The sequence below is a fragment of the Malania oleifera genome, chromosome 6 (genome assembly GCF_029873635.1).
Source record: "Malania oleifera isolate guangnan ecotype guangnan chromosome 6, ASM2987363v1, whole genome shotgun sequence".
Lineage (NCBI taxonomy): Eukaryota > Viridiplantae > Streptophyta > Magnoliopsida > Santalales > Ximeniaceae > Malania > Malania oleifera.
Genome location: NC_080422.1, coordinates 32,464,731 through 32,492,365, shown reverse-complemented (window position 1 = coordinate 32,492,365; position 27,635 = coordinate 32,464,731). Strand labels below are relative to the sequence as shown.

Here is a 27,635-nt window from a genome sequence, read left to right as displayed (position 1 = left end):
ATATTGAGGCTCCAAAAGTACAAAAAATCTTATGTAAATTTATATTTCAGTTTTAAAAAAGGTGACAATTAGTAGTAATGCACGGAATTTGTTTTTATGAAACTTCAGAACTTGTTAATAAACATAATAAAGCAAGACTAGAACTACAGCACTGAAAATAAAATACATCAAGGACAAGAATGAAGTGTACAAGGTGCAATATCCGAAATACAATAACCATATTAAACATGTTCAGTTAATATAAATGAAATTCATAATTAGTTAAACATTAGTTCTCATGGAAATGTAGCTATTTTGACATAAAAGGTCAAATCAAGTGTAATATCCAAGTTCAATGTTGCAAAAAAATTCAAAAAATCAAAATTTATCATCCATATCCATCTTGTAATAGTTTTTATTTTCAATTAAATAATTTAAGAGAGAAATTTCAATTTTGAATTTTGAATCTCAAATTTCAATTTTATTCAATAGTTAAATTTCAATAAATTTTGGAATTGAAATTTCAACGGAAATTTTGCAAGATAAAAATTGATTGTCATTTCAATTTGAAGGGTGGTGGAACACAAAATTTAGGCAAGTTCATGAAAATTAAAGACCATGTTGAGTTGTTGATGCTCAAAGCATGGAAGTACCAAGATAAGTGAGGAAAAAGTTGTTGAAATACAATGTTGAGTAATCGGGTAAAATGGAAGACCTAACTTCAATGATAGGTCTCTCCCTGCATTTAAAATATATGTCAAGTACAATTGTAATGACTGATCTTGCCGCTCGGGGCACACGCGCCCCCGGGACGCCGCGACAGCTTGGCGACTCCGCTGGGGACTTAGAGAGTCGAGCCATTAATTAATTGAAAATTATCCCAAGTTTAAATTTAATAAATCTTTTAATTACTCCTTATTTTGTAAATATAGTAATTCATAAATAACCTTGATTAATTGTAAATATTTTACTTCCATAATTTGTAAATAACCAAAATTAATTAAAAATATTTTGTTTCCTAATTTTGTGAATATTAATTATAGATATTTTATTTCCAAATATTCTGAATAAAGCATATTAATTGTAAGATATTTTGAAAAAGTAAATTAATTATAGATATTTTGTATACTAATCGTAAATATTTTGTTTCCTTATTTTTGTTTCCAAATTTTTTGTAAATAAACATATTAATTGCATATATTGTGTTTCCTTATCTTTTGAATATATATATTAATTGTAAATATCTTATTTCCATATTGTTTATAGCATGTGAATAAATGTGGGGATAGTGGGATTAGGTTAAAAATTAAATTCACACACTCTCACGCTCTACACCCGAGCTTTACCTGCTAAGATTAGATAGGGGTGTAATAGCGTTTGTCCCTTCGTAGCTTAAGCTTGATGGGACCCGCGAACCACCCCGCTCAATGTGAGTTTTGTCCGGACCCCTATGGGGGAGGATGAAATTTCAAATTGGGGACCTTTTTGTCAATAGGGATTAGAGCCTACCCACACGTACTTGTCCATAGTTTGTCCTTAACTAGGATAGAGCCATGAAGAACCTTGTATATACATACCTACCCTGGGTTGGGACAGGAGCCACATCCTTCTCCATGTATAGTATATATATATATGTTGTACTTTGTATTATATCATACATTTTGCGTCCAGTTTTACATACTACTTAGTCAGTATTCAGAAAAAGCCCAATAATGAGACAAAGGCCCATCCTTTCAAAAATGAAGCACTTGGCCCAACTATTTTAAAATATGGGTTGGCCCAACCCTTTTCAAATAACTCGGGCCCAATTTTTTGAGAAATAACAAGTATAGGCCCAACATTTTCCTAAGAAAAAAACTCGGCCCAGGCCTGATTTTCAAAAAAAAAAAAAAAAAAGGGTTAAACCCAAATTTCAAAAATGGGCTTAGGTCCTATTACCTAAAAATCCGGCCCAACCCTTTTCAAATAACTTGGGCATAATTCTTTAAAAACAAACCCAGACCCGACCTTTTCCTAAGTAAAAACTCGGCCCAAGCCTGATTTTCAAAAAGGTTCAAACCCAGATTTTCAAAAATGGGCTTCGGCCCTATTACCCAAAAATCCGAGCCAATATTTTCTAAACAACCCCAGCCCAAGTCCTTTTAAAACTAGTGCCTGATTCCATCATGAAATATATTGAAGCCCATATTTTAATATACTTGAGGCCCAAATGCACCCTAAAGTCCACAAGCCCATATTGAACAAATCCAGTGGGTTGACTAACCTGGGTTAACCCCAACCTCAGATCATAATTTGACCCTTCATAGAATCTGAGGTATATGGACCGTCATCAAGGAAAAGAATGATTGAGGGAAGAATTGAATTGAAATTGTGGCCCATCAATGATTGTCTTAAAATCTCTCATTAGTGGGATTTTTCCTAGAATACTGACAAAGTAGTTAGTTAGGTTACATTGCATCCATGCATCCATGCATAATTTCACACATAATCATGCACGATAGATCACATGCATGGTCATATCTCTATTTGTATATGTAATTGCACTAGTTACATCCATGCACAAACATACATTGCATCCATGCATTCATGCATAATTTCACGCGTAATCATGCACGATAGGTCACATGCATGTTCATATCTCTATTTGCATAAGTAATTGCACTAGTTACATCCATGCATAAACATTCATGGCATCCATGCATTCATGCATAATTTCACACGCATAGCCATGCATGATAGGTTGCATACATATGTTTCATATTTGTAAAATTTACACATGTCTTGAAAAGACCATCGCATTTCATGCATTCATACCTATGCATTCACGTTTCTAAAAAGGGAAAGTTTTGGTTTGCAGTGCCTAGCCACAGAATTCGTCTGAGCAAGCAACATTGAGACTGTCACACATCAATACAATACCAGGAGAAGAGCAAAAGAAATGAGTGAACAATTGGAAGGTAAAGTCCTGGGCATAGAATAAGGACAAGAAGAATTGATTGAAAAAATGAGTAAAATTATGGAATTGTTGATGAACAAAGGAAAAGCGGTACAAGATGATTCTGAAACAGATATAGACCCTACTCATCCTCCAGGGTTCACCCTAAATCATGGACAAACATCAGCTCCACCGCCGGGCGTCATGGGGGATCCAATGCCAAATATGCCTCCATTTATCCCAACTGTGCCAGCACAGGGATTTCCAGTGGCAGGGACTTCCCCGTTAGCAACTCCTGATATGGGGATAAATAGATCTGAGTCTGAGCGTCGTTGTGACGTATTAGAGGAGCGTTTGAAAGCAATTGAAGGGTATAATACATTTGACTCCGTTGATCCTAATGATCTTTGCCTGGTGCCAAAGGTCGCTCTGCCGCCAAAATTCAAGATGCCGGATTTCCAAAAATTTGATGGAACCCATTGTCCTCGAACCCATTTGCGCCTTTATTGCCAGAAAATGGCTGCACACACCGATGATGAGAGGTTGATGATGCATTGCTTTCAAGATAGTTTGACTGGAGCAGCTATTAGATGGTACATTCAGCAGGATCGAGCTCGAATCCGTACTTGGAAAGATCTGGCAAATTCATTTATAGCTCAGTACCGCCATGTGATAGAGATGGCACCTGATCGTATGACCCTGCAAAGCATGCAAATGAAACCTAATGAAACATTCAGAGAATATGCATATAGATGGAGGGACATGTCCATCCAAGTGAGCCCTCCGATGGAAAGATAGGGAGGCTATCTCCCTATTCGTGAATACATTGAAAGATCCCTACTTTGGGCATCTCTTAGGGGCAACCCCCCATGACTTTATGGACATTGTTTCTACCGGAGAGAGAATCGAAACAGCCATCAAAGTCGGAAAAGCCAGAAGTAGTGGCGAAGAAACTAGTTCAGACAAGAAATGGACAAATAGGAAGAAGGATGATGAAACTCATATGATTCAAGGGCGACAATACCAAAGAGGTCATAACCAAGGGTTTAGAAGAAATATTGTTAGCTAGATAGCGTATACAGGCACAGGGTCTCAGTTTGTTCCCTATGGGCCTACGCTCACACAGAAAAATGTTCAGACACAGAGATATGGTCCTAATAGGGTGGAACCAATTCCCATGTCCTATTCGGAATTGCTCCCACAATTGCTCGAAAGAAGACTCATTTCAACAATCCCTGGAGTAGCCGTACGACACCCCCTACCACAATGGTATGACCCGGATGCTAAGTGCGCGTATCACTCCAATTCGCCGGGTCACATCGTTGACCGCTGTTGGACATTTAAACACAAGGTACAGTCGTTGAGGGATGCCGGTTGGTTGGTCTTCGATGATAAGCAGCCAGGAGTCCATAGTGATCCCCTACCCAATCACGGGGAAGGAAATGGTTAATATGTTGTACGAAAGACTGTGAGCCGAGGTCAGGCAAAAGAATATGTCAAGTTATGGATCCCGGAGTTCTCGTAAGGAGCCCAAAGGGAGAAAAAGTACACAAGGGGCAAGTTTTTGATTATCCAGTTTGTTTCATATGATGATGTCATTTTAATTTCCAGCAGTCTGTCGACACTATTATCTCAGCCAATTTCCCTTTCATCAATAAATTGAGTTATGCATTTTCTCATATCACTTGTGTCCTGAGTTCAAGTTGACCAAAAATTTGTTTGCCGATGTTTCGTGTAAAGATAAGGAAAATAATAATACCAATATTCATAAGCCAGAAAGTGATGTTAATTTTGAAAACCAAACACGGGAGGTGGAATCAGAAGAAGATAAAACGATTTTCCTCACCCTATGAAAACAGATGTTGTGAAGAAATAAAGAATCTAGACGGAATTCAGTAAAATATATGTGCTGTGTCAAGAATTTCAAGTCAATTCCCTATTCATGTTTTGATCAAATGATAGATGGCCATCTTTGGCCGATCAGTTATCCCTAAAAAGAACCAAATATTGATTTACCAATTGTTAACCAAGTTGAACTTGAATGTTAAACTAGTTTTTTCTTAAAAGCCAGGTCACCAAAAAGTTAACCTGGGTTGGGTCTCTTAGTGTTTGGCAAGTCATATGAGACAACAATGGGCTATCAAAATGATGGTAGGCCATTTTTCTGCTACCCAAAAGAAATTCAAAGAAGAAATCTCTTGCAAGCCCTTTTGAGCCTGAAAAATTTATTTATTGATTAACCCGTCAAAGGATCACACCCCACACTGGGGCAGTTTAAGAGAAATCAGTCTCAAATGAAGTCCAAACAAAAATGACAAAATCCCTTCATAGAGAAAAACAAAAGGGAGCAGTAAAAGCAAATGGAAAGAGAAAGAAGAAAAGAGAAAGAAAATACGGGACATTCTACGTATGTGATCCTTGACCAAATTACCCTTGATGAAAATGATGATTTTGAGCCCTATTTAACTCTTTCTTTCTTTAACCTATAACCCCCCAGCCTACATTATGGTCCAAATGAAGTCCTGACCAGATTGGTATACATCGTTGTCTCTAATGATTTGTCAGACTCAATGACGAGTCTGAACTACGTGATGACCTGATCTTGAAAAGGTACGTAGGCAGCTTATTTAAATAACAAGTTCGGTCAACATCTTGCAAAACGTCTCAACTCAAACTGGGGGCGTAAAACATTATTTGGGGTGGTATTTTTGAGCCTTAGTTTCCATTTTATTCTGAAAACCTGTATCCCTCAGCCTACGTTTCGTTCCGAGTCTTAAAGACCATCTTGAGATCAAAACACGAGTTGAACTTGACTAAACAAGTGAAATTTCTAATGGTTTCACAGCAGAATGAAACAAAATAAGAGAGGGGGCCATCAATAAAGCTGGGACAGTCGAAGAAAAGATCAACCATTCAGTTTGGTAAATTAACATCAATATCATATGGCTTTTGAATACTGGTATGAATTTTTCTTGTAATAGCATTGAAACATGGTAAAACATCTATTTTTGGGTGGGTGACCTTTTGGTTTCACAAGTTGATGTCATAATTGCATAATCATTCCTCATTTCCGAAAAAAAAAAAAAAAAAGGATAGTCAAAGAGTTTCGAAACCACTAGTGTGCTTCTTATAGAGGAGGTCCCCGTTGAGGAAATATGATGCACATAGAATCAGTCAATTTAACCAGGGAAAATGTCATGTCGGGCTTTAGAAGATCTGCTTATTCAAGAAGAATCTAACAACCCAGCCAAGATCAGTGGCAGATGAGCTCATCTGGGGCAAGTTTCGATTTGAGTTTCAGTAGGACTTATTCAAGCACCTTCTTATCAGATTGGATGAATAGGAAAACAGGGCCAAGTGCAGTTATAAATCCATTCAACTGGGTAGATTCTGTGATGGAGTTTCATTTGAGCCAAGTTGACCTCCTCCATTAAGAAAATTGGGCTAAAATCAGTTATGAATCCATTCATCTGGGGCAAGTTTCGAGGGAACTAGGTCAAAGGCAACATAGTCAAGATTGGAGATTGATCGGTTGGTTATAGGCATATTGGAAAAAGAAAAGTTCATGCATCGTCATGCATTTCATGCATTACACAGAAAAATGCATACATATTATATCATGCAACATGCTTGCATATCCTCATGTTCCAGTGTCACATCAAATACCTTGCATGCATGTATCCCCATATAATATCATTCATTCACACCTGTCTTGTCATACTTGGCTAAGCAATCCATGTTTCATCTAAAGAACAAAAGAAAAGGAAGAAGAAGAAAAAGGGGTTGGGGCAACTGGCCTAGGTACCAATCAATCCATCTACCCTGAGACTGGGGCAACTGGCCTAGGTCTTGTTCAAGTCTTTCGCTTCCAAACTGGGGCAATCGACCCTAGTCCCAATTTTAGCATTCATTTTAAAGCTGGGGCATCAGCCTTCAGGACCAAGTTCGGTCGTATGACTCTTGGGATCCTATACCCGAGTACTCGTCATCAATTCAAAATTTCATCCGGCTATTGGTATCCTATACCCGAGCATTCATCATCAATTCAAAATTTCATCCAACTCTTGGGATCCTATACCCGAGTATTCATCATCAATTCAAAATTTCATCCGGCTATTGGTATCCTATACCTGAGCATTCATCATCAATTCAAAATTTCATCCGACTCTTGGGATCCTATACCCGAGTATTCATCATCAATTCAAAATTTCATCCGACTTTTGGTATCCTATACCTGAGCATTCATCATCAATTCAAAATTTCATCTGGCTCTCGGTATCCTATACCTGAGTATTCATCATTAATTCAAAAATATCATCAGACTCTCAGAATCCTACATCTGAGAAGTCCTCGAGATCCTACACTCGAACAATCAAAAAACTCTCAGAATCCTACATCTGAGAAGCCCTCGAGATCCTACACTCGAGTAATCAACAAACTCTCAGAATCCTACATCTGAGAAGCCCTCGAGATCCTACACTCGAGTAATCAACACTCTCAGAATCCTACATCTGAGAAGCCCTCGAGATCCTACACTCGAGTAATCAACACTCTCAGAATCCTACATCTGAGAAGTCCTCGAGATCCTACACTCGAGTAATCAACAAACTCTCAGAATCCTACATTTGAGAAGTCTTCGAGATCCTACACTCGAGCAATCAACAAACTCTCAGAATCCTACATTTGAGAAGTCCTCGAGATCCTACACTCGAGCAATCAGAAAACTCTCAGAATCCTACATCTGAGAAGTCCTCGAGATCCTACACTCGAGCGATCAACAAACTCTCGGAATCCTACATCTGAGAAGTCTTCGAGATCCTACACTCGAGCAATCAACAAACTCTCAGAATCCTACATCTGAGAAAGTCCTCGAGATCCTACACTCGAGCAATCAGAAAACTCTTAGAATCCTACATCTGAGAAGTCCTCGAGATCCTACACTCAAGCAATCAACAGACTCTTAGAATCCTACATCTAAGAAGGCCTCGAGATCCTACACTCGATCAATCAGAAAACTCTCAGAATCGCACATCTGAGAAAGTCCTCAAGATCCTACACTCGAGCAATCAACAAACTCTCAGAATCTTACATCTGAGAAGTCCTCGAGATCCTACACTCGAGCAATTGGCAAACTCTCAGAATCCTACATCTGAGAAGTCCTCGAGATCCTACACTTGAGCAATCAACAAACTCTCAGAATCCTACATTTGAGAAGTCCTCGAGATCCTACACTCGAGCAATCAACAAACTCTCAGAATCCTACATCTGAGAAGTCCTCGAGATCCTACACTCGAGCGATCAACAAACTCTCGGAATCCTACATCTGAGAAGCCTTCGAGATCCTACACTCGAGCAATTAGGAAACTCTCAGAATCCTACATCTGAGAAGTCCTCGAGATCCTACACTCGAGCAATCAACAAACTCTCAGAATCCTACATCTGAGAAAGTCCTCGAGATCCTACACTCGAGCAATTAGAAAACTCTCACAATCCTACATCTGAGAAGTCCTCGAGATCCTACACTCAAGCAATCAACAGACTCTTAGAATCCTACATCTAAGAAGGCCACGAGATCCTACACTCGATTAATCAGAAAACTCTCAGAATTGCACATCTGAGAAAGTCCTCGAGATCCTACACTCGAACAATCAACAAACTCTCAGAATCCTACATCTGAGAAGTCCTCGAGATCCTACACTCGAGCAATTGGCAAACTCTCAGAATCCTACATCTGAGAAGTCCTCGAGATCCTACACTCGAGCAATCAGAAAACTCTCAGAATCCTACATCTGAGAAGTCCTCGAGATCTTACACTCGAGCAATCAGGAGACTCTCGGAATCCTACATCTGAGAAGTCCTCGAGATCCTACACTCGAGCAATTAGCAGACTCTTAGAATCCTACATCTGAGAAGTCCTCGAGATCCTACACTCGAGCAATCAACAGACTCTTAGAATCCTACATCTAAGAAGGCCTCGAGATCCTACACTCGATCAATCAGAAAACTCTCGGAATCGCACATCTAAGAAAGTCCTCGAGATCCTACACTCGAGCAATCAGCACTCTTATAATCCTACATTTGAGAAGTCCTCGAGATCCTATACTCGAGCAACCAGAAAACTCTCAGAATCCTACATCTGAGAAGTCCTCGAGATCCTACACTCGAGCAATCATTATACTCTCGGAATCCTACATCTGAGAAGTTCTCAAGATCCTACGCTTGATGCAAATCATGCTCATACTATAGCACGGGTTCCTACACCCGGTGCAAGTCATCCTCTGTGAACTATAGCTCGGGTTCCTACACCCGGTGCAAGTCACCTTCCGTGCACTATAGCTCGGGTTCCTACACCCGGTGCAAGTCACCCTTTCGTGAACTATAGCTCGGGTTCCTACACCCAGTGCAAGTCACCCTTCCGTGAATTATAGCTCGGGTTCCTACATCCGACGCAAGTCATTCTCATGTGCTCTCAATCATACATGCAAATCAGTTTTCACAAATTATTTTGGTCTCTTTTGTTACATTGGGCCCGGTCCAAAATTAGCGTCTTTTATCTTTGCAGGCTTGTTGCTACAAATAACGTAGGAGAATTCCTACTTTCACTTTGGAGCGACAAAGCCTACAAAGAGGGGCAGCTGTAGACACCCCATTTTTACCCAGACCCAATATATGTATTACTATTATTATTATTATTGTTATTTTATTATTATTATTATTATTATTTTATTTATTCTTATTATTATTATTATTATTATTTTCTTTATTATTATTATTATTATTTTTCATTAGTATTATTGATATTACTTTTATTTTTATTTTTTTTACATCTATTTTATTATTATTATTATTTATTATTTTCATTATTATTTTTAATTTTTATTATCATTATTATTAGTATTTTTAATATTACTATTATTTTATTTATTATTATTATTATTTTTCATTAGTATTATTATTATTACTTTTATTTTTATTTCTATTTATATTGTTTATTATTATTATTATTATTATTTCCTTATTTCTATAATAGTAGTATATATTATTTCCAAAAAAAAAAAAGAAAAATACAATAAAAAAAAAAAGGAAATATTTTTAGGGTTTTTTCAAAATAAATTTTATAAGAAGGTGGGGGGGGGGGGGGGGGGGGGGGCGCAGTGCACAACAGCCAGGGCCATTCATACCAAAAAGAAAAAAATTTGCTTCTTCTTCTTCTTCTTCCCCTGCCTCCGGTCTCTCCCTCTGTTTTTTTTTTTTTTTCGTTGCTCCGTCATCTCCTTCCCATCATCCTCCGCATACCATCACCGCAGTAGCCTCCCGCCTCTCTCTCGTTGTTCCAAGCCACTGCAACAACAGCAACCTCCGGCCATCTTTCTGGTAGTTCAGCAGAACCACCAACCCGAACAGATTCCAGCCGGCTACCCCCTTTGTTCCAGCTGCTCCAACCCCGGCGGCCACAGCCATTACTCCACAGCAGTCCAGCTCCTATCCCAGCCACCATTCGAAGAGCAGCAGCCCGAACACTCACCTGCAGATCCTCCGCACTCCTCTGTAACACTCCACGACTCCTCTGTTTCAATCACACATCAGCAAGCCTGCAACCAAGCAGCCAACAAAGACACCGGTGGCCTCCCCTGCTGCACCGACCACCCTCACAGCAGCCAACCACCAGATCCTGCAGGCTACCCGAGAGCCTAGCAACGGCTGCCACTCCAAAGGATTTTTATTTTTGTTACGGAGGTAAGATTTTCATTGTTTAATATTTAGATGTAATAATTTTTTTCTATGTGTTTCCTTTATTTATTAGGTACATATTTTATCATCAATATATGTTTGTTTTTGTCTTATGGTATTAATTTTTTTTTAGGTTATTGTATGTTTATTATCTATGTGTTTTTGCAGATGGTATACTTAAGGGTTTTATTTACGCATAAATTTATTGTACATATTAAATAATATTATTATTGTCGGATTATTATTATTTTTTAATACCCTATTACATGTCCATACTTATTGTTGTACTTATTTATTTAACATCGACATTTAATAATTGATATTCTTTTTGTATCTTTTGTAGTATTTATGATTATATTTGTAAAATTTTCTTGTTAAACTTTTACTGTTATAGGATTTTTAATATTTGTTAAGTTGATATCCACGTTTGTATTTTGGCTATGTGTATTATTTAATAACCATTGTTGTCATTGCAAAATTGTTATGGTTAAAATATGTCTTAATATTTAATTTTAAACTTTTGTGGTATCCATTGTAAATGTTAAATGATGTATTATCAAGGTGGGATTTTTACATGTTTAGTAGTAAGGTAATATTACATATTTAGTAAATTAGGATCTTAAGCTTGGTGTTTTATTGATATTATATGTGAATTAATAATTTTAGTTATATGTATATCACATATTAGCATATTGGTAAATATTACATATTTAGCATTTTTGTATTTTTTTTTTAATATTATATATTTAGTGATTTAGGGTTTAATGGATTTTATATGTTTAGTAAATTAGCATTTTAATCGCATGTTTAGCATCAATTATTTTTTTAGTGTATTAATATAGTTAGTTTAATTATTAGTATCCTAGTATTTTTAGTATCAGCTATTTTTAGTATATAAATATGTTTAGTAATAATCATTATTAGAATCTTACTATATTTAGTATTAAGTATCCTTAATATATTAATATATATAGTATTTAGTTACTTATTTTGACATTCATAATATGTTAGTAGGTATGTGAGGCTTATTATTCTATTACCATATATTAAAAACCTCCCATGTTAGTATTTTTCTATAAAAATTTTATATATAATTTCAAAATTTTGGGAGTGTATTTTCTTAATTATATCCCTATGATTTTATTGCGGGGGTATGAGCCTTCGGGCATCACGTACCCTAAGCTCTGAGGGAATATATATGTATATATCATCTTTATTTATTTATTATTTTATTTATTTATTTATTTTTCACGTGTATTTATAAATTCATAAAAAAGGAGTAATTTAAAGAATTTTTAGATTAACTTAGGGATAATTTCAAATTAATTAGGTACCGTTTGCAAGAACGGGCGCGTAGGGGCTGCTCGTACCTTCCCCTCGCGTAACCGAACTCCCGACCCCAACTCTGGTAATGTAGACCGATTCTACCCCTAATGGGGTAGTAATCATGTGTTCTAACCGCACTAAAGGTTAGTCGCCAAGCTGTCGCGACGTCCCGGGAGCGCGTGTGCCCCGGGCGACGAAATTAGAAATCATTTTAATATTTTCAGGAAAAATATGGTGTAGGAGTCGCCACTAACCTTTAGTGCGGTTAGAACACATGATTACTACCCTGTTAGGGGTAGAATCGGTCTACATTACCAGAGTTGGGGTCGGGAGTTCGGTTACGCGAGGGGAAGGTACGAGCAGCCCCTACGCGCCCGTTCTTGCAAACGGTACCTAATTAATTTGAAATTATCCCTAAGTTAATCTAAAAATTCTTTAAATTACTCCTTTTTTATGAATTTATAAATACACGTGAAAAATAAATAAATAAATAAAATAATAAATAAATAAAGATGATATATACATATATATTCCCTCAGAGCTTAGGGTACGTGATGCCCGAAGGCTCATACCCCCGCAATAAAATCATAGGGATATAATTAAGAAAATACACTCCCAAAATTTTGAAATTATATATAAAATTTTTATAGAAAAATACTAACATGGGAGGTTTTTAATATATGGTAATAGAATAATAAGCCTCACATACCTACTAACATATTATGAATGTCAAAATAAGTAACTAAATACTATATATATTAATATATTAAGGATACTTAATACTAAATATAGTAAGATTCTAATAATGATTATTACTAAACATATTTATATACTAAAAATAGCTGATACTAAAAATACTAGGATACTAATAATTAAACTAACTATATTAATACACTAAAAAAATAATTGATGCTAAACATGCGATTAAAATGCTAATTTACTAAACATATAAAATCCATTAAACCCTAAATCACTAAATATATAATATTAAAAAAAAAATACAAAAATGCTAAATATGTAATATTTACCAATATGCTAATATGTGATATACATATAACTAAAATTATTAATTCACATATAATATCAATAAAACACCAAGCTTAAGATCCTAATTTACTAAATATGTAATATTACCTTACTACTAAACATGTAAAAATCCCACCTTGATAATACATCATTTAACATTTACAATGGATACCACAAAAGTTTAAAATTAAATATTAAGACATATTTTAACCATAACAATTTTGCAATGACAACAATGGTTATTAAATAATACACATAGCCAAAATACAAACGTGGATATCAACTCAACAAATATTAAAAATCCTATAACAGTAAAAGTTTAACAAGAAAATTTTACAAATATAATCATAAATACTACAAAAGATACAAACATGAATATCAATTATTAAATGTCGATGTTAAATAAATAAGTACAACAATAAGTATGGACATGTAATAGGGTATTAAAAAATAATAATAATCCGACAATAATAATATTATTTAATATGTACAATAAATTTATGCGTAAATAAAACCCTTAAGTATACCATCTGCAAAAACACATAGATAATAAACATACAATAAACCTAAAAAAAAATTAATACCATAAGACAAAAACAAACATATATTGATGATAAAATATGTACCTAATAAATAAAGGAAACACATAGAAAAAAAATTATTACATCTAAATATTAAACAATGAAAATCTTACCTCCGTAACAAAAATAAAAATCCTTTGGAGTGGCAGCCGTTGCTAGGCTCTCGGGTAGCCTGCAGGATCTGGTGGTTGGCTGCTGTGAGGGTGGTCGGTGCAGCAGGGGAGGCCACCGGTGTCTTTGTTGGCTGCTTGGTTGCAGGCTTGTTGATGTGTGACTCAAAAAGAGGAGTCGTGGAGTGTTACAGAGGAGTGCGGAGGATCTGCAGGTGAGTGTTCGGGCTGCTGCTCTTCGAATGGTGGCTGGGATAGGAGCTGGACTGCTGTGGAGTAATGGCTGTGGCCGCCGGGGTTGGAGCAGCTGGAACAAAGGGGGCAGCCGGCTGGAATCTGTTCGGGTTGGTGGTTCTGCTGAACTACCAGAAAGATGGCCGGAGGTTGCTGTTGTTGCAGTGGCCTGGAACAACGAGAGAGAGGCGGGAGGCTACTGCGGTGATGGTATGCGGAGGATGATGGGAAGGAGATGAAGGAGCAAAGAAAAAAAAAAAAAAAACAGAGGGAGAGACCGGAGGCAGGGGAAGAAGAAGAAGAAGAAGCAAATTTTTTTTTTTTTGGTTTTAATGGCCCCGGGTGTTGTGCGGTGCGCCCCCCCCCCCCCCCCCTCCACCTTCTTATAAAAATAAGTTTGAAAAAACCCTCTAAAACATTTCCTTTTTTGGTTTATGAGTATTTTTCTTTTTTTTTTTTGGAAATAATATATCCTACTATTATAGAAATAAGGAATAATAATAATAATAATAATAATAATAATAATAATAATAAAAATATAAATAGAAATAAAAATAAAAGTATAATAATAATACTAATGAAAATAATAATAGATAAATAAATAATAATAATAATAATAATAAATAAAATAATAGTAATAATAAAAATACTAATAATAATGATAATAAAAATTAAAAATAATAATGAAAATAATAAATAATAATAATAATGATAAAATAGACATAAAAAAAATAAAAATAAAAGTAATATCAATAATACTAATGAAAAATAATAATAATAATAAAGAAAATAATAATAATAATAATAATAATAATAATAAATAAAATAATAATAATAATAATAAAATAACAATAATAATAATAATAGTAATACATATATTGGGCCTGGGTAAAAATGGGGTGTCTACAATGACCATAATACCCTTACTAACTCACGCTTATTACTAACAAAACTATAACACATAATAATAATGCTAAATGGCTAATAACCATTAACACTCCCCCTCAAGCTGGAGCATATATATCATATGCCCCTAGCTTGTTACAAATGGGAATTTTACATGAGCACCTTTTGAGACTTTAGTGAACAAATCAGCAAGCTGAAACTCAAACTTCACATGAGTGGTTGCAATGAGCTTTTGTACAAGTTTCTCTCGAATAAAGTGGCAATCAACTTCAATGTGCTTTGTCTGCTCATGGAAGACCGGGTTGGAGAAAATATGAATAGTAGCTTGATTATCACAAATCAACTCCATAGGCTAAGAATGTGAAAAAACCCAGTTCTTTCAACACGTTCTTCAACCAAACAAGTTCACGTAGTGTGCGCCATAGCCCTATACTCTGACCCAACACTTGACTTGGTCACACAGTTTGTTTCTTACTTCTCTGAGACACCAAATTACCACAGACAAAGATACAATACCTGGTTGTGGATCTTTGATCGGAAGGTAACCCAGCCCAATCTGCATCTGTATATCCTTGAATATGAGTTTGACCCTAATCTTGAAATAAGAGACCTCTCCCTAATGCACCTTTGAGATATCTCAAAATGCAAATTACAATATCCTATTGACTTGTTCTCATTGAGTTGAGAAACTGACTCACAACACTTGTTGCGAAGGATAAATTTGGTCGAGTGACTGAGATAATTTAACTTTCCAACAAGTCTCCAGCATCGACCTGGTTAGGCAACAAATCACCCATATCTAGCACTAACTTATTATTGGGATCCACGGATATATCAACAGGTTTGGATCTCAACAACCCCGTCTCATCCAAAAGATCAAAAGCATATATCCTCTATGATAAGATAGTTCCCATACGAGATCTCAATACAAGTACTTCAATGATCCTAAGTCCTTGGTCTTAAACTTACTCTGTAAGAAAAGCTTTAGGTCCTAGATGCCTCTATCATCATCCCCAATGATGACAATGTCATCCACATACACAAAAAGCAAAATCCCGTTAGATGAAGTATGATGATAAAACAACCAAATCATGCTCTTGGAGATTGCTTTAATCCATATAATGATTTCTTAAGTCGGCATACTGAGCCTGACTCCCCTTGTGCAACAAACCCAGGTCGTTGCTCCATATATAACTCCTCATGCAGATCACCACATAGGAAAACATTCTTCACATCTAACTGATACAGAGGCCAATGACAAGTGGTGGCTAAAGAGATAAACAAACATACTGAGGCAAGTTTAGAGACCAGATAGAATGTGTATGAATAATCCAAACCGTACACCTAATTATATCCCTTAGCAACAAGGTTGGCCCTCAAACAAGCCACAAAACCATCATAATTAACTTTCATATTGAATACCCCGCGACAACCAACCACAGACTTATCAGGAGGAAGAGGTACCAAATACTAGTATCATTATCATGTAGTGCACACATCTCTTCAACCATTGTAGTCCTTCACTTAGAATGGGATAGGGGTTTAGAAATAGATTTTGGAAGAGCAACAAAGGATAGAGTACTAACAAAATGATAATAAGAGGGTGATAAGAATCCCAACACACAAAATTAGAGATCGGTTGTTGGGTACGACTACGTTTACCTTTTCGAATAGCTATAGGAAGATCAACATCATGGGAAATAAGATCATTTGACAAAGGAACTAGAGGTGCAATAGTAGAAGCTAGAGGAGGCTCTCCTTCCTTGATTCGTTGTGTGTATACCTGCAAATTGGGAAGATCCATGCGACGTGAAGGACTCAAACTGGACAAATATGTAGGAGGATTGGACATAGATAATAGGTTTGGATATGGAAGGCAAGGCAGAGGAAAGGACTCATCAAGGTCAACAGAACTCAAGGAATTAGAATAGTATGGTGTAGACTCAAGAAAGGTGACATCAGTAGAGACAAAGAAGCGATGTAAAGTAGGAATATAACATCAACATCCCTTTTGAGTGTAGGAATAGCCTAGAAAATACATTTGATAGCATGAGGATACAACTTATCCGTTCCTGGAATTAACTGATGGACAAAGGACATACAGTCAAATATACGAGGAAGAAGAGAGAAAAAAGGAGCCTTAGAGAAGATTACTGAATATGGGATTTTACCACCAAGGATAGAGGATGGCATTTTATTGACGAGGGAGCAAGTTGTGAGCACAACATCGCTCCAAAAAACCTTTGAAGACATTTATTTGATACAATAGGGTATGCAGGGCTTCAAGAATATGTCTGTTTGTCAACTCTACAACTCCATTTTGTTGTGGAGTGTGGGCACAATAGGAATGATGGATTATACTGGAATTTGTCATATAAGTACTGAATTGGGTACTAAAGTACTCCCTAGCATTATCACTATGAAGTATCTTGACACATATCAAATAGAGTCTTTATTTGGGAACAAAAGGCACAAAAGATGTTAAACAACTCAGAACGGTCTTCATTAAATATAACCAAGTCATCCTAGGGTAGTTATCAATAAAAGTAACAAAGTACCAAAAACCCTAACTTCAACGTGACATGACTATGACCCCAAGGCCCAAATATCAAAATGGAAAGCATGCAAGGACTAACCACCTGTTTGTCGACCTAGAAAGCAAAGGGAACACGACAATGTTTTCCTAATTGACAAGACTCATACTCATGATTAGACAAAGGTGTAGGAACTACCTATTTCAACTTGTCCAAGAATGGACGACAAAGGCAACAATGGATTTGAAGTGGCGTAGCTATGACTGTGCAAGCAATGGGAGGAGAAGGCAACTCAAAGTAGTAAAGTTCACGAGCCTCACATCCTGTGCCAATTGTCTTCCTCGTCTTCAAATCCTGAATAATCACAAAATTAGGAAAGAAAGTGACAGAACAATTTAGTGACTTTGTAAGCTTACTAACTGACATGACATTGAAAGGGGATTTAGGAGTGTATGAAGCAGGAGAGAGAAATGGAAGGAGTAGGATTTACTGTTCCTATCCCCTTAGGACCCATCAATAAGGGTAACTTGAAGTAGATTTTTTTAGAATACTAGAGGTTAGAAAAGAAGTTGGTTGCACTTGTTATATGGTCAATGGCAGTAGAATCGAAACCCAAGGACTAGTGGGAAAGATAGCAGATAACATACAGACTGTAGGATTACCTTTCTGGGAAAAAGATGCAATGTGATAAGATGCTTGTTGAGACAATTAATATTGTAGAAACTTTGAATACTCCTCTAATATAGTCACAGTGTGCGGTTCACTCAAACAAGTGACTAACGAGGGGACCATACTTTTGGGATTTGCAAACTCCATCCCAACAGACAAAAACTCAGACCAATGATAACAAGATTAATAGCTAGAACAACCACAAACAAGGTGACCCAACAAAAACAAGTCACAAATAAATCAGTACAAGACTGCCACAGCACCAAGAAACTCAGACGCAGCCCCAAGAACACACAACACTAGAACAATTGGAGAGGTGAACCAATTACCATGGACAAATCACCAACAAACTTATATAACACTGCCACAGCCTCACAAAAAACAGCTTATGAACACTACTACTGCTCCAAGAGTCACTAATGACTTATACTAACACCAAACAACAATTAACAAATTACCACGAGTGCATGGTCAAAACAAAGATTGGACCTTTGAGCAAAACACATGCCCAAGCCAACATCTTGATATTTTGATATATGGAAGAAATTAGAACATCGAATAGAAAACACAGCAAATCCCACTGTTTCAGACCCAATTAAACTCTCTCAATAATCATTGATAAACAGCTTCACAAAGCATCAAACAACCATTCCTTGGGTGCTGCACATCAGCAATTAAAAAAGGTGAGATCTTTGGACAAAAAACATCATGAAAAACTCAATCAACATGTTAATAGAGAAATTTGATCACTGCAGGATGATTTCAGGTCAAAACATGCCTGAAAGTAGCTTCACGTGCTGGTGCGTGGGGTCAGCCCTGGAAGCCTTCAACCAGTGCGTAAGGGCACGTGGGACACTTCCTGGAGATGGGATTTCAGTGGGGGGCAGATCGGCAGTGTCTCTGGGTGACTATGGTGTTGTTTTTTGCAAAATCTATAGTAGATTTTGTGTTCCTGAACTGGCGGTGTCACCCAGGAAATTTCCAGCTGCTGGTCTGACTTCTGGCAATTGCTGGCTGTTTTCTAGGGCAATATTGTTGCTGGAAATTCTTCTATGATGGTAGACATGCAGCGGATTTTGGGTTTTAGGCTTCAGTTTTGATGGTGGTGGTAACAATTAGGGTTTACGTTTCAGAATCATGCTTTGATACAATGTTGAATAATTGGGTAAAATGGAAGACCTAACTTCAATGATAGGTCTCTCCCTCCATTTATAATATATGTCAAGTACAACACCAATGACTATAATACCCTTACTAAGTCACACTTATTACTAACAAAACTCTGACATAATAATAATGCTAAATGACTAAATAACCATTAACATACAGTAACACATATTAAGGGTTCATCATGCCAACCATTTAACCAATGATATTGCCAAATAGGAGTATTGGCTTCGTTCTTATGTTATCATTTTCTTTGAAAATCGAACGCCCATGTTTGGGCTTTGGCCCAAACAACCATAACTCCCAAAAAATCTATCAAGTCAAAAATAATGATTCAAACTAAGATTATCAAATTAAGAAACTGATGAGGAATTTGTTTTTATTTTCGCTAGTTTTCCCACACATTCAATGCTGTCAAAGTTGAGATCCTAACTTGAATTGTGGGAAGTTTTTACCATAGCCTTATCTATCAATCTACTCAAGATATCAACCACGGGAACAAACAAAAAAGGATCTAACAGATCCCCTTGTTTAACACCCATTGAGGCCCAAAACCACAATTGGGGTTCTCCATCAATAATGGCTGAAAAAAGAAGCAATAAGCGAGCACGCCCTCATCCAATTCAGCCACCTCACACCATAACTCTTCCTACCAAAGATCTTATACAGAAGATTCCAAGTAACCCAATCACAATCCTTTTTAAAATCCATTTTAAACACACCCCCTTTTTCTTTCCTCCAGTGAACATCCTCCACAGCCTCATTTACTAAGATGGCATCCACAATCTATCTACCCCCACAAAGCACTTTGAGCGTAATAAATAGTATCTCCTAGCACAAAACTCAGCCTATGTACAAGAACCTTAGCAATAATCTTATACACACCAGTAAGGCAGTAACTAAACATGGGCTGAAAATCAGCAACCTTAATAGGCCAATTTCTTGGGCATCAAAGTAATGAAAGTAGAATTAATAATTCTGCCTAAAAATCCCATTAAAGTGGAACTCATTAAAAATCTCTGATAAAACCTCTCCATCCCAAACGCAACCATCCTTACTTCACTCTCCTCAAAAGACCTTTCCAACAGAGTCATGGGGGGGGCACCAGCAGTTCAAATTCCCTAATCAAGTTTGGCCTCATTTTGGCAATTAGACAACCTATGAAAAAAAATTAGAATTGCAACCACCATCCTAACCCATTTAAATTTTTTCTTCTGCCGATTCCTCACCCCCCTAAAGATCACCTCCTCTTATCTCATTCTTTAATCAAACCATCTTAGCCACCTCACAATCCAAAAGACTCTCTTCTTCCTCTTTCCCATCCAACAGATCAAAGCCCACCTAGTGTGCTGGTCTTCTTGCCCTAATATCCCCAAAAAAATCAATATTCCAATTCTTCAAATGGGACCCCCCCCCCCTCTTAACCTCCTAAAAATAGACAAACGATAAATGCCATTCTAGACGAAACAATTTGAGATGGATTAGGAAATCCATCTTCCCACTCACTACAAAACAAACACCTATCGAAACAACTGGCAGCCACTCTCTTCCAACCCACTGACCAGTAACATAAAGCAATATCCATAGAAAAATCCTTCAACCCCCATTCCCAGGAAACCAATTAAAATTCTGCATACTAAAGTAATCTTATCTCCACACTACCCCCCTTTTTTTTATTTTTTAATGATAGCAATCTCACCCTTCTTTCACCCCAAGAAATATCACAGCATTAAAATCTCCCCCACCTATGACAACAAAAACCATAAATTGCAACAACTAATCCCAAAAATAATACTGAATAGCAGGCCTAGCAGTACGATAAACCAGCATGAACCACCGGTCCACTGCTAACCCCTAATTCTTAACTTCCAAAGAAACCAACAAGGGAGAAAAAACTAACAAGACCATCAGTTCTAGAAATAGAATGGCAATCCCACACAGTAAGAAACCCCCCTTACCCCAGCTGCCCCCCAATATGGTAGAGCCTCCCACTGCTTACACCTACCCTCCCAAGTACTCGCATCTAGACTTATGGATGTGCTGTTGTTGTAAAAACTATAATAAAATCAACAATGATTTGATAAAAAAAAAAAAATCTCTTTAACCAAATGAGAAAAGAAAATGATATTTGAGATAAATAGAGTATGAAGGATGAGGACATTCAAGAATGGGTGAAAGATAGATTACGACTAGAGAACTGAGAAGGGAAAAAACAAAAAGTAAAATGCATACCAATAAAACTTTGATCATTAAGAGATAAAATTGATGAGCACTAAGGGGCAATAATCAATTAAATAAAGGAAAGTTGGAACAAGCAAACTGAGCTCAAATAAAGTGCCAGTAAAGAGTTCCTTTTTCTTGAGAACCAATTAAAAATTTTCTTTGTGCTATGTTATCATAGCTCAAGCTTCGAACACAATAGAACTTTTCTTTTCCCCCTTTTTTTGGATTACATTCAGACTTTTCTTCTTTGTTTAGCCATGTGATGTTGGACTAAATAAGAGAGATCAAAACAATAGCAATTGAAAGCTTCAGAAATTAGCTTAAGTTAGGCCCAACATTCTGTCCAATGTGCAGGACTATCGAATCCCAAAGATCCCAATCTCATAGGGATCCCAACACAGATAGATTTAAGCGGGAGTTTGTGATTTCTGGATCATAAAACTGTAAGATCCTAGATCCAAATGTGCATGTTAACACCATATTCTGCATCCTTTATTTGACACATCCATGGGTTCATGTCTCTTAGTATTCAATAATCATACCCATGTCATGATGCACAATATGCTTCTCAGTCCATAAGCATAATGTGGTACCACAATGACATTGACATACACAACAAAGGCCACAACAACATGCAAAAGTGCAAAAAAATAAGGACAGTATAAGGACAGTATAGACCATGGATAGTCCAACATTGTATAATATAATACCAGTCATTGACTTCTTGCACTGTTAAATCCTTTAGATGATGATCTAGGAGATAATATGGATTTGGTAATCATACAAAACCGTACTTAACACACAAGTTTCTCATTAAAATAATTTAGGTTACAAAGGAAAATGTAACATGTACTCCCACTCAGATATTTTTACCCTTCAAAGCATTCTAAGTGTGAAATCATGAAAGATTTTCTATGAAAGATAGAATAGCCATCAAAGCTGCATTTGAAGGCCAGATGCTCCTGATACTGTAATCCTCAGTATCCAAATCCTTCATGTTGCATGCTGCTACTTCCGTCACTGTAGGAAACCTAATTTGTGTAAAAACCCCTAAAGAATTGGAGAGGAATGAATGTGCATTAAACATGTGGGACACTGATCTGTTGAAACTCTGGGGATCCCAAAATTTTCAGGAGCACAAATTGTTGGTCAAATTAAAGTTTTCAGTTGCTTTCTTTTCCTGAACATTGTCAACAATGGGCGTGGAAGGATTGAAGAATTGCGCCAAGGACCAATAAACAACACTCATGCTTCCTGCTGCTGAGCTGCACACTTCTTTTACTAATGCAAATACTTGCATAAATATTTATTAACACACCTAACATACTAGATACCAACGCATAACACATAATACAATACTTTGAAACAATTTTTTTTTAATCTACGTCCGCACAGGCACACATGCACGTGTGCCCCACAAGCCGCCCGGGGGGGGGGGGGACAGAGAGAGAGAGAGAGAGAGAGAGAGAAGGCACTCAAGAAAGGGTTTCTAAGAATCTTTACTAACTGGAAATTCAAAAAACAAGTTGCTTAAAGTTTCTGAAAAGCAACTAAACTATGGTTTTTGTTCTTTGGGTAAGAGAGGGTTTTGAGTTATAAGCTTCATGTTAGAAAAATTAACGGAAATATAGACTCATTGGAAATTGATTAGACAACATGCCAACATAAAGAAATTAAAGTGAAGGAGAAGGGAACCCTACCCACTAATCAACCAAAACACTCCAAATTTCATCAAACTCATCTCTTTTTTGTACTAGATACCTTATTCATAGACTCTTCAAAGCTCAACGTACAAGCCCAAACCTTCTAAAAACAGGCCTAAGCACATAGAGACAAATTATCATTCAAATTTCTCTAAAGATAGGAAGTTTCAAACTTCACACAGGTAGTTTACAACCTGCAACCCAAGAAAAGACTACAAAACTCAAGCTAGAACAAAACAAAATAGAAATCTATTAGAATATTAGAAAATTCACCAAAAATACATATTAAATAAGAAATTCCAAGCAAAAAAGAGAAGAATTTGTAGAACAGAATCCGAACATAACCTTACGTGATTAAAAACAATATCACAGAACTAAACATTAATACATTCCACAAAAATTAGTGTTCATAAGCATAATATTTGGTACAACAGATGACGGAATAAAAAAGAGCTCAATCAGGGGATCAAATAGAAAATAATTATACCCCAGCAAAGGAATTCTAAAAATAGAAATATGATTAAAATTTATGAGATTATCAAAGCTGATTAAATAATAACATGGCATTGCTTACCAAAGTGAAGTATCCCTGTTTTTCAGCCTTCATTTTCCTGATATGTGCAGCTCATCAGTGCTTAGATGACAAGTTTGGGGTTAAAATCCAAAAAAAAAAAAAAATTGAAGAAAATTACTAAAAAGGGACTCACCAAGCAAGCATCAATATCCTGACGTCAGTATGGTCCACTTCCACATCTGAACAAAGTGCCTCAATTCCTTCTGGGCTGTTGGTGTATATATACATTTCAGAAACATATTTGCAAAGATAAAAGTATATGAGAAGTCCATCACAAGGGAAAAAAAATGCTAATGAGAGAATGACATGAATGTATATCAATGTAATATTTTTCAATAAAGATGCCACATGCAGCGCATGTGGTTTGGATAACCTACAAATCTTTCCTTATCCATCACTAGTGAGATGCCACATGCAGCGCATGTGGATAAAGAACTACCTAAATAGGTAACACAAATAGGTTTTACTATGAATTACTTTATACAATAACTTAGAAAAATGAAAGTACAGTCCTTTCACAGGAGGAATGGCATAAGGGAGAGAGCAGGACAGAGGGCATAAATAAGAGGTCTTAGGATCTAGCCTTGGGAAGGGTTGGAAAGGGGTTTGGGATGGGGGATGGACTAGCCCCCATTGTGTAAGCTTAGGCCTGGACTTAAAAACAAAGAATACGCAATTATTCAATCAGTGGTATGAGGCCAAAAAAAAAGCAGCGGGAAGATAGGAGCTGAAATGACTACATGGAAGGAAATACACTTGGGAAACATGGAGAGTGTTGAAGAGAACCATTTATTTAAGATAATTCTTTTGATCCCATAGCATGGAACTATGATAACTAAACATAGAGGAATTTAGGACAATGAAACTCTTCATTTTTGTGAAACACCATCCTAGAAGGCACTCTCAATCTCACACTTTATTAACTCGTTGCTGCACTCTTGCTCTCGCTTATGCACTTGCTCAGCTAATCAAATACCTAAGCCAATAAAATGAGACCTGGCTCGGCCTCCCTTGAAAGTCACCTCACTACCACAAACATCCACCAAAATCTCACTATGTTACTGTTACCATCCCCATTTCCAAAACAATAAAGTTCAAGAATTTCTCTCTAGTTCTGGAAATCCCTTTCCAAAACTGAACCCCATGGATTAGCCCAAACTCCTCAAAAATCCGTTCATCCACTCTCCACCCTCAGGTTGGAAAAAGCTACATTCTTCCAGACGGTCTCCTTCTCCATGGCAATCTTCAAAGCCATTTACCTAATAAGGCCTTACCAAAAGTCACCAACTGGCACTCTTCACTATGAAGCAAACAAAATTCCGCCTAATAAGCCAAATCTTTGTTGGCTCTCCAAAACCACTCCATGAGAACTAGGAAGTCCCTTTGAAATTTCTATAATCTCTTTGCGATATTTTTTTATAGAAAAAGAATCTCATTAACAGAAAAGAGACAGACAGAATTACAAACAGTGGGGAGAACAAAACATCCTCCTCAAGCAACCAACATAATGTTACAAAAATTCCATTGGAGATCAATTAAAAACATTCCCCAAAAGAAACCCAATGAGTGGGCAATAAAGAATCAAGGAATACTTCTCAATCCCACAATAAATGGACAGAAGTAGATCTTCCATGAAAAATTCTAGCATTCCTAGCAAACAGAGGACACTCCATATGCCATTCCTTTCTTACTCCTAAAACTCACTTTCAGGAATGCCTCCACTGTACATGGCAGTCTACATCCTCTCCTAAAATAGAAAAAAGATTCCCACAAAGCTCCTTTGCCACACAACAAAAAAGGAACAGGTGCATACTCATTTCACCAGAATCTGAGCACATAATGCAACTATCTGAACTAACTGCCTTATAAGATCTCCTTAGCTGTAGCAAACCATTATAATTAATCCTACATAGAACCAAAGTCCACATAATATCTGAATATCGAAGAGAAGTTCAACTTTCCTATAACATTATTCAAATAGAAAAACGATACCCAGAAGGATTCACCAAATGAGAAAAGAAGCATCGCATAGCAAAAAAAAAAAAAGGAATCCCCGATCCAAAATCTCGAATCATTTCTCTTATGAGGAACAAACGAAGCCAACACTATTAGAATAGTGAATTCTCAATTCATCAACCTCTCTTTCATTGAGATTCCGGAAAAACACAAAAAAACCCAAGGAAAAGAGCCCCACTGAAAACCACTGACAAGAATAAAAAGAATTAATTGAAGCATTATGGAAAAAAAAAGAAAAAGAAAGACAAGGATCTAACAAACCCAATGAAACTTTGACCATCTAAACATCCTCCTAAAACCAAGCAGAATTCACACTACCAACCTTGAGTCAAGTAAGAGGAAAAAAGAAATGATCAAGCTACAAAATGAACTTCCAAGTTCTTGCACGGGAAGCATCAGCACTTCCTCCAATATCCCACCCATTATGATGCACGCCATACTGATTTTGAACAACTTTGTGCCATGAAGAGTTATCCTCTAGGAACCTCCATGACCATTACCAAGACCCTAACCCCCAGACTTAGGTTTCCTAACCTGATCCCAACCAACACGATGATCATCCGCAGCCTCCTTTCCACTTTCTCCACTGCAGGCTCCAAAAACACAAGTGAGTTAGGATAGCCTCCAAGAGTAAGACCCAAGTAAGTCAAAGGCCATCTGAAATTGAACAGCCCCTAGCCACAGCAAAAACGTCAAATGCACCTCTCCCCACATTTATACTAACTATGCCACTCTTAGACGTAGTGATCTACAACCTGAAATTTTCTTAAAAAATTTTAAGTTAAAACCTTTTGGAATTTTACAACACTATCTTCAAGGAAGAGTGTGACATCATCCGTAAACTGAAGATAAGAAACAACAACCTCCACCCTACCTTTTCTAAGACCTCCAATCACTTCTAGGCCCTAAGCATGACCATGGTCTTAAATTTCTACGAAATTTTTGAAATTTCCATCACCCTCGAAATCGAAATGGTAGTCGATTTCCATCTAGCATAATTTCCGTCGAAATCTCAATGAATCATCTGAAATTTATTGAAATCTCAAAATTTTAAGGAAATTTGTCGAAATTTTAACTATACAATGAAATTTCATCGGAATTCAAATGAGAGATTTAGGAGAGAAGTGAAATTTCTCTTTTAATTTATTTTATCGAAACAAAAGATTATTACAAGTGGTTTTGAAATTATATGAAAAAATAAACTTACAGTAACATTTTATTTAACCATTCATGTCTAAATTATCATTATTTGTATAATAGATAATATTTAAATGATTATGAATTTCATTTTTATTAAATGAATATGTTTAATGTACATCATCTTACAAATATGTTTGATACACATACTATTTTACAACTTTTCCACCTCATACAAAACATAGATGTATTTAATTTGAAATATATTAGACCGATAACATGTATTATTATGTTTGTTAACCACTTCTAAAGTTCCACAAAGAATTCCATGCTTTACTATGAATTTCCGTTATTTTTTTCGAAATCAAAATTGACATCGAAATCGAAATTAAGACCTTGAGCACGAATACCTACTCAATACACCAACTGCTAAAGTGAAGAAAAAATGCAAGAGGGTCCCTGGCCTTAATTCCCATATAGCCTTGAACCAATCCCCAAATTGATCATTCACAAAAATTGGCATATTTACTGTAGATAAACAACATCGAATCCATTCTCACCAGGCCAACCCAAAATCCTTATAAAAGCCCATTATCCAAGAAACCCCACTCACCAAATCATAAGCTTTTTCAAAGTCCAATTTAAGAAGAACTCCCCTCCTCCTCTCTTCCTAACATCCTCATCCACCTCATTAGCAACGGAAGTTACATCTAAAATCTATCTATCCTTAACAAAAGCTGCCTGCTCCAAAGTAATTTTACTTCCTAACAACTCCCCTTGCCTC

General features: G+C 36.6%; 1 protein-coding gene across 2 annotated transcripts in view; it reads right to left on the bottom strand.

Moving 5' to 3' along the window:
- LOC131157292 (uncharacterized) overlaps positions 1–27,635 on the bottom strand; it is a 66,933-nt gene that overhangs the window by 4,846 nt on the left and 34,452 nt on the right. For both annotated transcript variants that reach the window (XR_009137246.1, XM_058111333.1), the window contains exons 3-4: positions 23,832–23,906; positions 23,699–23,735 (exon numbers count right to left, since the gene is read on the bottom strand). Coding sequence is in view for 1 of the 2 variants with exons in the window: in XM_058111333.1 (XP_057967316.1) it covers positions 23,699–23,735; positions 23,832–23,906 (112 nt within the window). In the remaining variant the exon portion in view is untranslated. The remainder of the gene's footprint in view (positions 1–23,698; positions 23,736–23,831; positions 23,907–27,635) is intronic.